This window comes from Aquila chrysaetos, chromosome 1 (genome assembly GCF_900496995.4).
Source record: "Aquila chrysaetos chrysaetos chromosome 1, bAquChr1.4, whole genome shotgun sequence".
Taxonomy (NCBI): Eukaryota; Metazoa; Chordata; class Aves; order Accipitriformes; family Accipitridae; genus Aquila; species Aquila chrysaetos.
The window spans coordinates 27185278-27201453 of NC_044004.1; the positions used below are offsets into that span (position 1 = coordinate 27185278).

General features: G+C 39.1%; 1 protein-coding gene across 3 annotated transcripts; it reads left to right on the forward strand.

The window, feature by feature from the left end:
- Nucleotides 1-737: 737 nt before the first annotated feature.
- On the forward strand, nucleotides 738-14794 carry TMEM33 (transmembrane protein 33). Of its 3 annotated transcripts, none has more exons than XM_030014256.1 (8): nucleotides 738-794; nucleotides 909-973; nucleotides 2124-2218; nucleotides 2657-2844; nucleotides 3784-3851; nucleotides 4625-4758; nucleotides 6708-6791; nucleotides 8184-14794. In XM_030014256.1, exons 2-8 carry the CDS (start codon nucleotides 917-919, stop codon nucleotides 8311-8313), a joined length of 756 nt encoding a protein of 251 aa, XP_029870116.1. In that variant the 5' UTR covers nucleotides 738-794; nucleotides 909-916; the 3' UTR covers nucleotides 8314-14794. The 3 variants fall into 3 exon arrangements, with proteins under 3 accessions (XP_029870116.1, XP_029870106.1, XP_029870119.1); XM_030014246.1 differs by having other exon boundaries at nucleotides 748-819; XM_030014259.2 differs by having other exon boundaries at nucleotides 773-811.
- The last annotated feature ends 1382 nt before the right edge of the window (nucleotides 14795-16176 follow it).

Sequence of the window (16176 nt, forward strand, 5' to 3'; positions counted from 1 at the left end):
AGGCTTCTGGTTTGTGCTATCCAGCTCGGTCCTTCTGTCAACGTTGCTGATATACCTGCCCTTGATTAAAGCTCCTTAGCTTTAAGGTTTAATGATTATTGACCAAAGATTTCAGAAACTTATTTCAAAGCTGCTGCATTTTAATGTAATATCACTTACAGTATCAATATTTGGGCACACGCTGCTTTGAGGAGGCTTTTTTTTTTTTCCTTTTTACATCATAGGCAACCAGTAACACTAAAACACGTGCATACAGCCCGAGACGGCACGATGTTTAATTTGCGCATTGCCTCATTTCTGCGTGACACCACCGTGCTACCACAGCCCCGGCGAAGCGGTGAGGGCCCTGGCTGCGACCTGCGACCTTATGACTCCCGCTTCGGCTGCAGCCGCACAGCACTAAGCCTGCGCCTCGCGCAATGGCTCCCGAAAGCCTGTTTGTTTGGCCCTCAGAGAGCAAACGCTCCCCGGACCGGCGCCGACGCGAGCGTTAATGTTGTTGCCGTTACTGCCAGAGCGCGGAGGCGGCCCGGCACAGGCCCTACAGGGCGAGCTGAGAAGCAGAGGTGGGGCCTGCTGCGGGCGGGCCCCGCGCACCTGAGGCACTGCCTCGCCGCGGCAGACGCGCTCCCGGCAACGGCCGAGGCAGCCCCGCTACCGCCTCCCAACAAGGCCTTCTGACGTCACTAGGCGCGGTCGGAGGCGTGACGTCGCCGGGCCTACATTGCCCAGCAGGCCCTGCGGCCCGCTGGAAGTGACGTCCGGCCGTATCCGGGGAGGGCGCGGAGGCGGCGGTGCGTGGTCCCTTGCCGTCTTGCGGTGGGTCGCGGGCGGCCGGGCCGGGGGCGGGAGCTCGGGAGGCGGTGGCGGTCTCCCCTGCCCCAGCTGAGGCGCTTCTCTCCCCGCAGGTGCGGCCATGGCGGACTCCACACAGAATGGGCCCATGCAAGGCGGGGCCGGCGGCGGAGCCGTGGTAAGGAGCCCCCGGCCGTGGCGGGGCGGAGCAGGCCGCGGCGCCGGCCCCGCTCTTGGCGGGGCGGGCGTGAGGGTCCTGGGCCGGCCACGGCGCTTTTCCGTGGCCCCGGGTGCCCCTTGTGCTGCGGGGAGGGTCCTGCTGGAACCGCAGTATGGCCGACTGCTCGCCCGGGTACGGGCAGGGGGAAGCGGCTCTTTCGCTTTCCGATGGAAAACGTTCTGTCGCTGCGCCGCCGCTCTCGAAAATGCCTCGGTCAGAAGTAATTCCGTGTGGCAGCAACTACGTGTCTGTAGTTGCATTGCGCAAGCGAGGCAGTAGGTGATGATACGAAGACGCTTGCAGGTTGGTTAGGTTAATTTCTGGTTGCTTTCATAAAATGGGTCTGGGGACACAGAGGAAAAGAGTGGTCTTCAAAAGCTGGTTCAAACTCGGAAGAAAAATGTTGAGCTCTTTCAGGTGAAAGGAAACTGATGTTTTAACTGTTAGCCACCTAGTAGCCAAAAGTATGCTGTGTTTCATTAGAGCCTTTCTGGTACAGGGACTGTATCAGGAGTGGAGAGGGCTGTGGTTAAGGAGAGCTCAACAACAGGAGAAGTGCTAGATTACTGTTAAAAGCTTTTTTGAGGCCAAGAATGTGTAGGCCAAAACGATGCCGCTTTCCTTATGATGTAGTTACGCTAACTTTACCTGAGCCTTACTTTTTCTCCCCTTGGTAAGAATTGTGGAGATTTAGCCCCAGGTGTGTGGAGTGTATTCTGAAAGGAACCTTGAAGTAATAGATGCAAAAGTCAGTCAGGTCTAAAGACCTTGCGTGGTAACATTTTTGAAGCTGGCTGTTTAGTGAGGTTGTTCTGTATAGAAGTACCACCTCCACAGAAGATCTTACCACTATATTTGGTTGTAGTGTACAAAGGAGCCTTTTGGTTCTGAGGACACCTAGCTATTTTTGATCTGGTTAGTAACGTCATACGAGTCAAGTGTCACAGAACAAAAAGGTGCTCTTCACTTCGAGCTGTAATTTGCTTCTATTCAAGGTTGGGGAAGGACTTGCAATTTAATATAGAAGGGAAGAATGTTCATTGTATGCAAATATTAAGATTCCAACTTCTGTGGGGGTTGGGTTTTTTCTTTTCTTCTTCTAATGTAGCAATTTCTGATGGCTAACAAGTTGGATACAGCAATGTGGATCTCCCGCTTGTTCACAGTTTACTGCTCAGCTTTATTTGTCCTGCCTCTTCTAGGGTACGTATTGTAATATTGTAAAATAGCATTAAAAAGTTACAAAATAACTGCGCTCCCTTTTCATAGTGTTGTTTTTCATGTAAGGGTAAAATTCTATTATTCAGCTTACTTGGATGCTTTTTATCAGAACAGTTTACAGATTTTAGGTTGGTTTAAAACACTTTTAGATGTGTTTGGAAAATGTGTTGAGCGGCGGTAAAGTGGTGGCAAAAGCATGTTTTTATGTGTAGCTATGGAGTAATATATTGAATTGCTTTACCTTTGGCACCCGTGGTGAGTCAGTGTTACCAGTTTTCGAGTTGTATTTTAGTAGTAGTGCTTATGTATGATAATAGAAATACTTTGGGTATTGTGCAATTGTGATGCAATTCTCAAGGGTGGAAGACTTCTGAGCAGGGGCTTGGTTCATATGGTAACATCTCCTCTGATGATTTGCAGGTTGCATGAAGCAGCAAGCTTTTATCAGCGTGCCTTGCTGGCAAATGCTCTTACTAGTGCCCTCCGACTACACCAAAGGCTACCGCACTTTCAGCTTAGCAGGGCATTTCTGGCCCAGGCTTTGCTGGAGGACAGCTGCCACTACCTGTTGTACTCTCTTATCTTTGTGAATTCCTACCCTGTTACAAGTATCCTTTACTTGTGTCATCCTGGTAATGTTGTTAAATATCTTAAAAACTTGGTTCTTTTCATCACCTGATGAATGATTTGAAAAACTAGTTTAAACTAGAATATGTTTGCTATTCATAAAACATACTTTATGTAAAATAGGAGAGGCTTATGTTGATTGATCCATATTCAGGTTAATCACCTCTATAAGTAGTACACTGCAGTCTCTGGCAACTTAGATTTTCTTTTCCTGAGACTTAAGTTCAGTGGATTTTATGACCAGCCTCAAGTGATACTTTGAGAAGTTGGTAACTTTCGTTTATTACCAGTACAGGGTTTATATAGGACTCCTCACTGTAAGCAATATTCAGTAGTAGCTTTTTCAGAGAAGTTATTAAACAGATGAAGTCTGCAAAAAAGACTTACTCCTGTGGCTTGTCAAAGGTGGCTGAAGAACTGACTTGACTTTGTGCATATGCTTAATGTCCTACTCTTAAAATGTCTCTGGCAGAGGAATGAATGTCTACATTCTTGCTCTCTAAAATCTGAATGGCTGGCATGTTCCTTGATAAAGAAATGCATCTTGTAGCATCTCTTAATAAAAAATATTATGACTACATGTGTCTGATAGATTTTAAATCGTAACCTTGTGTGTCTTTCATGCAGAAAGAATGCATTTCAGTAGAAACGTACTGGTGTGTAATAGCGTATGTTGTACTTTGCATACCTGCATACACACGCATTTTGAAGTCAATAAAAATGCATAGCGAAGAGGTGTAAGAAGCAAAGGGAAGAGCTATAAATATGGATGTTAGACATATATGTGTCTTAACCCAGTATAGGTCATTCCAGTCAACTTCTTGCAAAAAGCCATTTAGCTATGACTTGTGTGTTAGCATAACATCATGGGGAAACGAAGCACTTGTGCAGCCTATAATTTTCCTTATCGCTTGCTTCAGTGAGTATTTTTCCTGTTCTGCTGTTCTCTTTGCTTCATGCTGCCACATATACAAAGAAGGTTCTGGATGTAAGTATGATATGATGTATGATACCATTAATACTGTTGGTATTCTTGGGGGTTATAAACACGTTTGAGTTGCAGCTATGGTTTCCTTTAGCTAGACTAGAGGAGTTAGAGTGAAATTGTAGTATGGAATCTCAGCACAGAGAATCTGAGAAGTCTTTTTTTGGGTTGCTCCCTGCCACCCCACCCCCGCCTTCTGTTATGACTCAATGATATGTTGGAGTTGACCCTAATTACTTTTCTTGAAATGCTATTCTTTGAAGGAAGCAAAAGCTGTGTAGCAGTTAAGTTGAAACTTAAGACATGTCTTTTCAAGCTAAACTGTAGCTTGTTCTATCTCAGTAGTAAAATAACAAACTGCAGGGTGAGGCTAGCAAGCAAAATACTTGCCAGTTGGACCTGCTGGTCAATGAACTGCCTTGTGCAGCTTAATATAACTCCAAACTTTGGTGTTCCTAACTGGGCTATCTTGCAACCATAGGCCCTTCCGTCCTAGTGGACAGAATAAGGCTCATGGCCATCTCGTTGCAGTTGAACCTAAAATGGGTGGGTAAGGGAATTGCAACACCTCATGTTTTTAATTGAACGCTATGTAATTACGGAGTTCCAAGCTTCCGGTAGTTTTCTTTGGGATACTAATCTCCATACCTTCAAAGGATCTAATCTTAAAATGCTGAAATGAGTTGTAAATGATAATTGTTAGTATTTTGGTTTCTTTGTGCTAGAGAAGATAGGTGTAACTTGTATGTTTTCTGGCAATCTTTTTTTCTTTAAAGGCACGAAGTTCAAACAGTCTGCCCTTTCTGAGAAATATTTTGGAGAAACTGAATGCTAATCAACAGAATATTCTAAAATTCATTGCTTGCAATGAAATTTTCCTGATGCCAGCTACAGTTTTTATGCTCTTCAGGTAAGAATTACCACAACTATTTTCAGAATTAGAAACTTTCTACATAGGATTACTTTTTTGCAGGTAGAGTTCTCTGCTGGTTACAGATCTCCATTTATATGGTTCTGGCTGACCAAGGCTTGAACTTAGAGTTAAATTTATTTGATTCCTAGACTTCTCAAGTTGGTGCATCATGAAATCAAAAAAGCATTCACTCTGATATAACTAAGCACCAAAAACCCCTTCCCTTTCATAGCATAGGTCACATTGTTGGGTCAAACTAAAGTTTTTCAGGCCTGTAAATTGTGTTCTCCTACAATGTTCAGTAAGTTGAATTTTGGTCAGTGTAGTAGAATATTGAGATCTTCAGCTTCACTGAAAGTGAACTCTTATTTTTGACTATTAGATTCCAGAAATTTAAGTGGCATGAAATTTCACTGTGCTAAAACTGTGCAAGCAGGAGTAGGTTATGTCCTCTACTGTGTTACTTCTGACCAGTGACCCTTGTTTGTTGCGGTTTTGGGTTTTTTTTTTTTTTTTTTTTAAATTCCATTTGGCTTTGCCTGCTGTGCAGGCTGTTGAATTCATTTTGGGCGTCTTGAGCATATGCATGTTAGAATCCTACTGAAGTCATACAGGCATAATGACCTGCCAGTCACTGAAGTTTGGGTCATTTCCTTTTAATATTTGGAGGAGGATTAACACCCTTTGTTCTATATAAGTTGTAGCACAGTGAGAGCATTTGTCTTGAGTGGTCTCACAGGCAGCAGAAGGGAGGCTTTATCTTCTTGGAAGTTGGTAGAATGCTTAATTTGTCTTTATCTTTTGATATGTCATCTGAACACTTCAATGCTTCAGCCCTGAAGGATTCCATTTCATTTAAGGCCACTTACCAACTGACAGATACACTCTGTATCCAGTATCTGAAACTTTCAAGTCCTTTAAAATTCTCTTTAGGAGAACTTTTTTTTCTCTCTCTATGGAGAATTTAGTAAGTAAAGTGTCGCTACTTGCTATGTCATCTGGTAGATACTGAAGTTTATAAAAGATCATATACCAAATTTTAAAATCGTGTAATGGTTAAATGCAGCTATTGTGAGAATTTCTTCTTTAAACTGTTTTAGAATATTAAATTGCTTGTAAATACTGTACAGGAGCAAGATTTCCTCTTTTTCCCTTTCTGTAGCTTACTTTCCACCTTATTTTTTTCTTCTGGGTGAAGATACTGCTCATACTTGAAGGAGCTCTAGTTACTGGAACTGTCATGTTCAACTTCAAACAGAGCTTTTTAATATTGTGTTATATAAAGAAGCTTCAGTCAATAAAATTAAACTCATGGTATTTCTGTGCTTTGCTATGTATGGTTTGTATGCTACCCTTTCACTGTTTTACAGCACTGTGATGTGAAACAGCAGCTCTGTAAAGTGTCAAAACCTAATTTCAGTGTAACTGAAATAGTTGGATATCAGCTTGGCATTAATATCTCAATACAGCTATAATAGTCTCCACTGTGTTCTGAGAAGTTTTGCAAAAGATATTAGAAATATGGTTCAGATAGTCAAAGTGCTACAATTGGAGCTGAAGAAGCTTGCTGTAACTGGACTACTTATGTCAGCCAATTTCTGTGCTTGACCAGCAAACTTTTTCTTAATCCTGAACAGGTGTCCACCATCACTTCTTTGATTCTTTGCCCATCACCAGAAATGAGGCATATAAAAAACTTCATAAATATAGACTCAATACAAGAACAACACTTTAACTGCTTCATTGAGCAGTTTTATAATGTAAGTTTCTGCTTTTGTAAGTGTATGGTTATGTACTCTTTCTTGTCAGATCTAGATTATCTGAACCAATGTGACCCCAATCTAGGTTTTTTTGAGCCTAAGTAGTTTGCTTGCTTTTATAAAGAAAAGTCTTGATTTTTTTTTTTTTTTGTCAGTATTAAGCTCTACTTCTCTATTTTCTTGCAGTGGGCAAGGGAGTCTGCTCCAGCCATTCATTTACTATAGATTTCTTACATTACGCTACTCCTCTCGGCGAAATCCATACTGTCGGTAAGCACTAAATTGATTTTCAAAGTTCATGTCTAACTGCATAGTGTTTAGGCATTCATAAATTTTTCATTCTAAAATGAATGCATAACTCATACTACTGAATCTGCAAATGGTAATTACAGAATGTGGAATACACCTGGATGCTAAAAAAAAACCCCAAACCAGCTGGTTTAAGATTACATTTATTTCATGTAGCTGAACTTTTCTGAAATGTACCATCATCCTTGAATGGGAGCTTTCAGAACATCCTTGTGTAATTAAAATTGGAAAAGAAAGTCTTTTAATTGTTCTGTAACCATTTACCAGAAAGATATCCTTAGTTTTAGATTCCAGGCCTATCTGAGGCTAAGTCTATACATGAACAGGCACTTATGAAGTTGTGTAGTGTTGACAGAAATAAAATCTGTGGATCTTTAACATGTTCATTACCTCCTTCAGTTAAATTCGTAAGTCAGGTTAATTATAATTGAAGTAGAGCCTTATTGATTTTTGTTTGAAAGTTGGTCAAGCCAATGCCATTGCTTTAAACTTTGAAAACATAAATATTTCCATGAGGACTTGCTCAGGTCAGTGTTTTCTCAGAACTTTTCTTATGACAAGTGTTGTATAGCATAAGATTTTGTGAACATACTTTCCAGTCTGATCACTACTCAATTAGAAAATGGTTTGCTAAATTACTGAGGATTTGGCTTTGGCTGCCATGGCATGCAAAGATAGGTCTGAGAATCGTAAACTTAATCACGTCCTATTCCCTACTATTTTGTAAGAAATCAATTGTTCCATCTTAGTAGATGGTTTAGTTTCTTTGTTTTTAACAATAACAGCAGCAATCTATGAAGGTGCTTTACTACTTTCATATCTAAAAATAATTTAAGTCATGCAATACTAAAACTAAGTTTCAGTAGAACTAGTTTATCCAAGATGTTCTGCTGGCATTTATGTAGTTTTAAGGGGTGGTGTGGGTTTTATTTCTCATGTCTGTCTCCTCATAGTTGCTTCTAGAGTGCAGGGTTCTTGCATTCTGACATGAAACAGTGCAAACACACAATTACCTTCCAAGTCCTTACACTATTTCTGATAAAGTGTTACTCTTCCCTTTTTTTATAGTGTGGGGATTTTTTTTCTTGGAAGTGGAATTTTTCTGCTGTCTTTATATCTGTCCTCAGCTGAAAGCTGCTGAACTGAAGTTAATTAAAATGTTCATGTTTAAAGGACGAGAGTTCTGAAGCTCTTGCAAGATACTGCAACGCTGAGTTGATCTAAAGAACTTGTTAAGTAGAGTGTGTGGGGGGTGTCGAGAAAAGAAGTGAATGAAAAAGATAGATTTAGATGATATTTACTTCTGATAAGTGCTGTAGGATTTTAAAACTCTCTTTAAATCTGATTTTTCAGGACTCTCTTCACCGAGCTGAGGATTGTTGTTGAACACTTAATAATGAAGCCCTCATGCCCTGTTTTTGTAAGAAGACTATGCCTCAGCAGCATTTCCTTTATCAGCAGATTGGCACCAACTGTTGCATAGCCAAATTTCAGGCACTTGTGTTTTGTGAACATTATGAGCAGCTGGCACTTCTGCTGATGACTATAAATTCCTGGTTTTACACTGATCTCGCTCCAGGCTGTATAAAAATGTGTATATGCTTTTCTTGGAGATAATATGAAATTTAGCATATCAAAAGCAAGTCATGGAAACTTAAAATTACTGTGCTGTATTGCTAATTGGTGGGAAAAAAAAGTAGCTGCATCCTATCCAAAACATGCCCAGTCATACAGAATTGGTTTTTTAGGAATTGAGGACTGTTTGAGGTTGATTAAAACTTTAAGAAGTCTGTGCTCAGTAGGTTTATGTTAGTTTGAACTATAGCTACTGTAGGATGTCTCTAGTGGATAGCAATTGGTACACATACCTATGCAGTACACTTTGGACAGTATTCTCCTGCTTACTAAATGTATCTGTAGAATCATTTTGTCTAAATTACTATACTCAATGTAAAAATATGACCCACTTAGATTTTAATCCCTTTTGTTAAATTCAATCAAGCTGACATAGTTAACACCTTTTCTCAAGGAGAGGCTATTTTTATTAATGCTATTTAAAAAGAACTCTTCCAAGTTTCTACCTTGTGACATAGTCTTACATTATGTTGTTGGAAGAAATCTCAAGACTCTGATCATGGAAAACTCTGTGCAGTTGTCTTGTCATAACAAGATGTTTTACCAAGCCAAATTGCTGACCTGTAGGCTTTTCAGACAAAGATGCAATACTTAAACTTTTAACCACCTCTTAAGTGAACTAATCAATGTAAATGAAGTAACTTTTGTAGAATCATTGCAGATTTGTTCTTGTGTCCACATAAATGTGAGACTGCAGTAATTCAAGCATGTCAGCTTTTTAGAAAATTAATCTGTAGCTAGCTCTATATAAATTGTTATTCCAGTTTCTGAGACTCTCATTGTGATGGGAAATTTGCATAAAGGATTGCACCTGTTTAGGCAGCTTCTGAAACAAATGGGTGTAGGATTTTTTGGCATAAATCCATCTGACTGATCTGAAGCTAGTGTCATGGCTACAGAAGTGAATATTAAATTGAGTGCTGATTAGGCATTCACCCAACAGCTGAAAGGTAGGTTGTGGAAAAAGAATCTTATCTGTCTGAACACAACTTCTTTCCGTAAATTCAGGGCAAACTATTTGCATAATCTTCTGTGGTTAATGTTAGTATTCTGATTGCATAAAATTAAATGGGTTTCATTGGCCTTTTGTAAACTTCTGTAGCATTGTACTTAACTATTCTTCCTTGGTCAGAGAAATCTTACGTGAAACACTTTTAAAAACAGTCTTGAAGCAAAGTATTTTCCTGTAACTATTGAGTTATCTTGTCTGTGATGTGGATATCATTCAGACTTGCCAGTTGTATTAGTTTGTTAGATCAGAGCCATGTATTTATAAACCTAATTCAGTTTTTGCTCAACCTCTTGGTGTTTATGACCAATTGGTAATTCAATATGATATCCTTTGACTACTCGTCTTGCTCTCTGAACATGATTAGCTATTTATAGAACACTTCCACACTGCAGAAGCAACTGCATGCAGTAATGCTGTACAGCTGCTAAAGACTTGCAATGAGATTCACTATATGTATATCCTGTAATTTGAGGATTTTATAAAAACTAAAATTTCTACTGCAATAAAAGGAGTGTTAAATGTAATTTGCTAGGCTCTTCAAGCTTATTTTCTCTCTAACAGAACATACTGATGCTTGAACCTGGAAGTTGAGCAGAATGCTGTCCTGTGTGTATGTGTGCATGTTCTTATATCCCACCGCTGCTTCTGAATTGGGACATAATGTCTTGTGCATTTCTAAATTGTTTTTTAGGTAATCTTTGCTTTCTAAAGTGCAAAAATTTATGACCCTTTCCTTCAAATTTTAACCCAAGAATAAGCACTGCAACAACAGTTATCTAATCAGAGGAGAAATCTAGACCTACTTACAACCTGTTCAATTCTTCAGCACTATTCTAGGCCCTCTTTCATGTTACATGGTGTATTTTTCGAGTGGTGATATCAGATTCTGTTCAGCTCTTTGCACCACTGTGATTTAATATTTAATTTGGCCATCTAAATTCGTCTCGCATACTGGGAGTAGAAGGCAAATAAATACTTGTGTAATTACTGTAAGCAAAATAACATATTACTTCTGAGAAAATTTTTGTGGCCTAAGACTGCTGTTATGGGTGCAGTCTACTGTTCCTTTAATTGTATGCTGTTACTAAATTAGAGACGAGTCTAAATTGGATCTGATGTATTGCAACTGTAACTGAAGGATGCTGTCTTGAGATCCAACTCTGTGAATGGATGAGGAAGATCAAAAGAAGTGAGTGAGATGTCAGTAAGTAGGGAGTTGGAAGGTAGTGCCATGAAGTAGAGCTTTTATGTTGATACTGAATTTCTTGTTAACTCCTATTAAGTCTTAAAAATAGATCAAGAGGAGGAAGATGTTTCATAAATGGGATTTGATTTGGCTAGTAGTATATTCTTGGCTTTGCAAGGAGTTGCTTGACAAGTGAGGCCTGGATTTTACTTGTGGCCTGGTAAAACTTACCTCTCTGATGTGCCAAGAAAACATGGAATAATGGGGTAAGGATAACTTTGAAGCCAAATAAATAAGGCAACTGACCTGCACGCTGCATCAACTTTGATTTTTTTTTTTTTTTTTTTTTTACTGCAGCCTTTAGGCTGCCTAAGTGATAACACTGAGTTTCCTCAATGCTGGCAAAAACATTTTGTCCTTGTGCCTGCTTCCTTACCACAGTTTGTGACGCTCTCTATACTAACAAACACATGAAATGCTGGTTGTGTCCTGATAGCCTGAGATTTTTCTGGTGAAAAGAACTGTATGTTCATGCTGCTGTGCTGTCAACAGCTAGTGGTGATGCAGAGGCTGTAACAGAAGTCTGTGGTAGTAGAGAAGTTTTGCAGCTGACCATAAAACACCTGCCAACCCCAAATGTGAAGCAGAAGAGTCTTTGTCCTACTGAAAGGTTGGCTACCTAATGTGGTAATTGTTTCCACTGGTATACATCACAGTGGTGATTGTTTTCATCATCTTAGCTTTCATAAGTTAAAGTGCTGTTGCACAGATTCTGTGGGTAGACCTACCCCTTGCTGTCCACAAGCTTGCTGTAGAAGTGATGCTCCAGTGTAAGACTGGTCTGTTCTCACCTGTAGATAAATAAAGTGTCAGGACCCACTGGGTCTGTTGGAGTAGCTAATGCCAGTTGAGGTTTCTTACACACACAATAATTCACTAATGCATCCATCCTTTTCTTTATTGTCTTTAACTTTATACTTTTATTGTCATTTTTGTCCTGTCAGTTTTGTTTTGCTCTCTTCTTTGATGGATGTTCAAGGGGAGCAATATCTGTCAATATTTTAAGTTACATGTTTTAAGGATTTTTTTAATATATTATAATTGAGCCACTATTCCAACAGTTTTTGAGCTGCTAACTATATATGTGATAGTACTGTTCCAAACAAATAACGTAGCTGGTGATTTTGTACAGTCTGTGTTGGACCTTTTTATCATTAGGCACTGGTATTGCAACATTTGCTGTGCAGATCCCCTGTTAATTAAGGAAGTACAGTTCCTGCCCATTTTACAGACAGGAACTGAGGCATGGAGGGAAAGACCACTTGCCTGAGGTGATGTAAGAGCTCTGGCAGAGCAGGAAATAGAAAAGAGTTGGACAAACATCCAGGGGAACTGTGATTTGTTTCTACACCACATGACTTCTTGGTCCTGTTTCCAAAATGATACTAACTGCTGCTTACACAGTTTCAAAAAGTACTGTACGTTATGGTGCTCAGAGTAAGGGTAGTGAAGACCATTGAGCTAGAACAGCATGTTCTTTTAAACAGTGTCAAAAATTGGTTCTCATGTGCAAGAGCTAGGTATAGCCCCTGGTATTGTCATCTTTCTGGTGAGGAAAAATAATGCAATAGAGTAAGATTGCAAGCACTTACCCTACTAACATCTAGCATGTATGCTGATCTGTTGTAATTGTCTATAATTTTTAATTGCTGCAGTGCAAGTATTTGTGGTTAAACTATATATACTGAAAGTGGTTAGTTTATCTTTGTACTGTAACTTTTCTTGTGTTACAATTATCTTAAAATCATAGGAAGAGTCAGACCTTGCTGTTTTAAATTGCCTTTTAAGGATAGACCCTTAAGCAATCCTTTATATCAAAGATGCATTATCAGTATGGATAATGTAATTGAATTTAATCTTAAATGTGGATTCAAAAATATCTTTTTCATAAAATGTCAGCATTACTTACTAATTTTTCTGCAGAAGCTAGCTCTGTGCTAATAGCAGATATTGTGCAGGTAAGGGAGTTTCATTGCTTAGTTCTGTGCCATCCAGATGGTACAAACTTCTAAAATGAATTGAAAAATTCATCTTTTGCTTGTATTCAAGGACTGAGGCACAAAATGCTAATGTAAGGGCTCAGAGGGGAAATACAGTTCTCCTGCATATTTGAGAAAATGTGAAGCCCTTTCAAGAAAATCTAATAAACATAATAATCACAGGCTGCTGACACTAAGGAAAAAGCACCTCATTCGCTCTTTCTTTTATGCAGCAATTTACTGGTCCCTACTGATTTTCAAATTGGATCACTGCAGTAAATTATCCATGCCAGTACCTGTGAAAGAAAGCACTGGGATCCATATTTGTTTAGTGCTGTGCTTAAATCAGCAAGAATGATAAATTTGATGGTATGAAATTGGAAATACCAAGGGTTTTTCTCAGTGAACGAGCAAGTATCTCCATTTGTAATTTATTGTGACCCTTTTTCACTGTATGTGCTTTGTATGTCAAATATTTATTTCAAAACAAATTAAATTGTTTTCTGTATTGATACAGCTATGGTTTTGTTGATGTTCTTGAAATCAAATTGTGTAGGTTTTTTTCTGGATTTAAAATATTACCAATATTGTGTTGGAAAACAGCACTTGTTCAAATCTCCGAGTTTGAGTTACTGACCAACAGCTTTGCATGTTAAGCGTCCTAGCTGTGTGTAGGGTGTTACGGTTTTTTGTCTTGTTTTTTTGTGTGTTTAGTATAGTGCAAGATGCAGTGAGCTACTTTGGTTTCTCATTTGCTTTTTCTAGAGAAAAAGGAAGATTAAGCTGTATATCAAAACCAAGAAAAGCTCATCCCTGTCTTAAGTCATTGGAGCTATTCTGCTTTACACCTGGCATAGGTAACACCAAGTCCTGTGAAAAAATTTACCTATGTGCTCAGTTTACTACTATATTTTCAGTGCAGGTATTAATAAAGTTGACTGTACACCTGTGTTTTGGCAGGAGTCCTGTCCCTTTAATCTTAAAACAGGTTACTTTGTGACTATGATTACCTCCCACTGCCTTAGTAAATGCCACTGCTGAACTGAAAAGGAGTCATAGCTAGCACTTGATTATTTGGAATTTATATCAGTATAATAATAATTTGTTCTGCAACTAGTAAGCAAAATTGTAAACCAGTGTTAATAATGTGACCCTATGTTACCCTCTTCTTGTGGGCTAGGCCTAGCTCATTTGTGATGGCATGTTAAATAGCTGACTTCTCTTTAAGCCCAGTTCCAACCAGATAGGCTTTATTCTACCACAGCTGGCTACCACCATACAGCTGCAGTTTTGTTGAAGCAGTAGTGTGGATTGCTTTCTGAGGAGCCATGAAAGACTTGGCTCTTAAAGCAATGGTTAATTTGAGTTCATCTTCCTTTATCCCGGTTTCCATGTGCCTGACCAGGATACCTTGCTTGCGAGGCGAGTGAAGTGTTGCAGCAGTCCAGACTCCTGCCTGGGGTGAGGAAACTGGTTTCCTTAAGAACAAGTGCAGATCATGGTATTTTAATTTGCTCTGTGTATTCCTATGAATGTTCATTCATGCACCTTTCCCAATGTGAAGATCTAGAGTGTGTTGGATGAAGATGGTGCATCAGTTGGTTGAGATATTTCACAGGAAAATTAAGCTGAAAATGAGAAATGGTAAAAGTGCAGGGCTAGATTATCTGCAAAGGTTAAAGCAATGTCAACTATAGTTTTCACAAAGGTAGAAATGTAATAGAAGGAAGAAGAATGGGGAGAAAAATAATGAGAATGCAGAATAGTTTAGCTCTGTGACAAAAAGAGGTATGGAAATCCTACTGGGTGCTCTGTTGCTTTCACAAACCCCAATTCACCATTCATGGTTTCATGCCATCAGTATCCTCTGGACAGTACTTAAGTTTTCTAGCTGTAAACTATTTCTAACTTAGTCTCTATTAAAATACAATTGGAATAGCATGTTTGGATGCTGCCACATTGCACAAGAGCTGACAGGCTGATCTTGGTTTACTTAAAATGGAAAACAGCTGCAGTGGAATTGTGTTCTTGTCCATTGTGTTTGAAGCTCCTGTAGTGGAAAAGTTGAGAAATAAATACTTATGATGGTCTATATTGCTCTTGGCTTTTTTTTTTTTTAAGCTTTTCTCTTTCCATGTTGCTTTGCTACATTTTTACATTGGCAGTCTAGGGGTAGATATAAGTGCAACTGCATGGGGTTTTGTCCTGATGTATGTTTGCTTCTGTGTGCGAAGACGCATATAGAACATATTTGTACCTTAGCATTTTAAATTTTTTGTATTTTTTTTTAATCTAGAAAATCTGACCAAACAGTATTTTGAGATGACAGATGTTTGCCTATTACAATCCCTTTCAACATATTCTGCTATAGCAACTTCTGTTAGGTTCTGACTAAAGCGCAACAAAAACCATTGTGAATCCTTTTAGTGATAAAGTTTAAATCATAGCTGTTATTAGCAAGTTTTTTTGTAATGGTAGATGGAAATCTGAAGTTGACTTTCTGAATTCTCATGTGTCCACTGGCATTTTATCAATTGTATAACTGTAATACAGAGAAATACTGAAACCTTAGAAACTACAGTTAGAGCATGAAGCATTGGTTCAGCATGTGTTTGAGCATCCAGTGGTTCTATTCACATTTTTAATTCTCTCAAATTTTTTAACATCACTCTGGGGCAGAGGTAAGCAAGACATTTGGTTGCATCAATGTTTGTACTGTGGTTGATGGTCTTTATGCATACTTCAAGCAGCAGTTAAATGACTAAATAAAACATAATATTTTGAGGGTTTTTTGCCATTTGGATATGTTAATACACTTTGCTCTTTATGATTAAAAAGCCTCTTTCTGCCCTCTGCCAGCCTTCTCTCTTTGCAGAGTGTTACATTTGTAAGGGAGATGGCTTGTAAATAAAGGTTCTTGCACTGCGTAGGTGCTTCTAATATACTGCCTTTATACACTTCAAAAGTACCAGTCAAGCTTATTTCACATTCTTGTAATCAATTTTTTTTTTCTTACAAGCAAAAGAATCAAGCTGCTTTTAAGCTGGTCCTTGCTTTGTTTATGTGAGAGGTTGTAGGACAGGTGGAGTGGCAGGAGACTAGACCTGATGATGCAGGAAGCTTCCTCCAGTCCTATGTTCCTATGCGTGTCTGCAAATTACTGTAGAGAATAGGAGAAGTTGTTTCACTATGTTATGTATTATGTACCTAATATTGTGTTTAAGAATTTTAAACTAGCTTTCTGCTTTAGGATGAAGATAAGTGCTGCTAACCGTAACAGTTCTTCTTCCTTACTCAAAGGCTGGAAAGCTTGTTTGACAATGTGATATGGTCATTTGAAATGAAATGGAATTCTTCTTCCATGTGCTAAACTTATTCCAAACCACTGACCTCTAGTGGCTGGTTTGCAACTATGAAGCAAAACATTTTAGTAATTTAATGTGCTCCTCATGTGTCTCTTGGCTACCGGAGAGC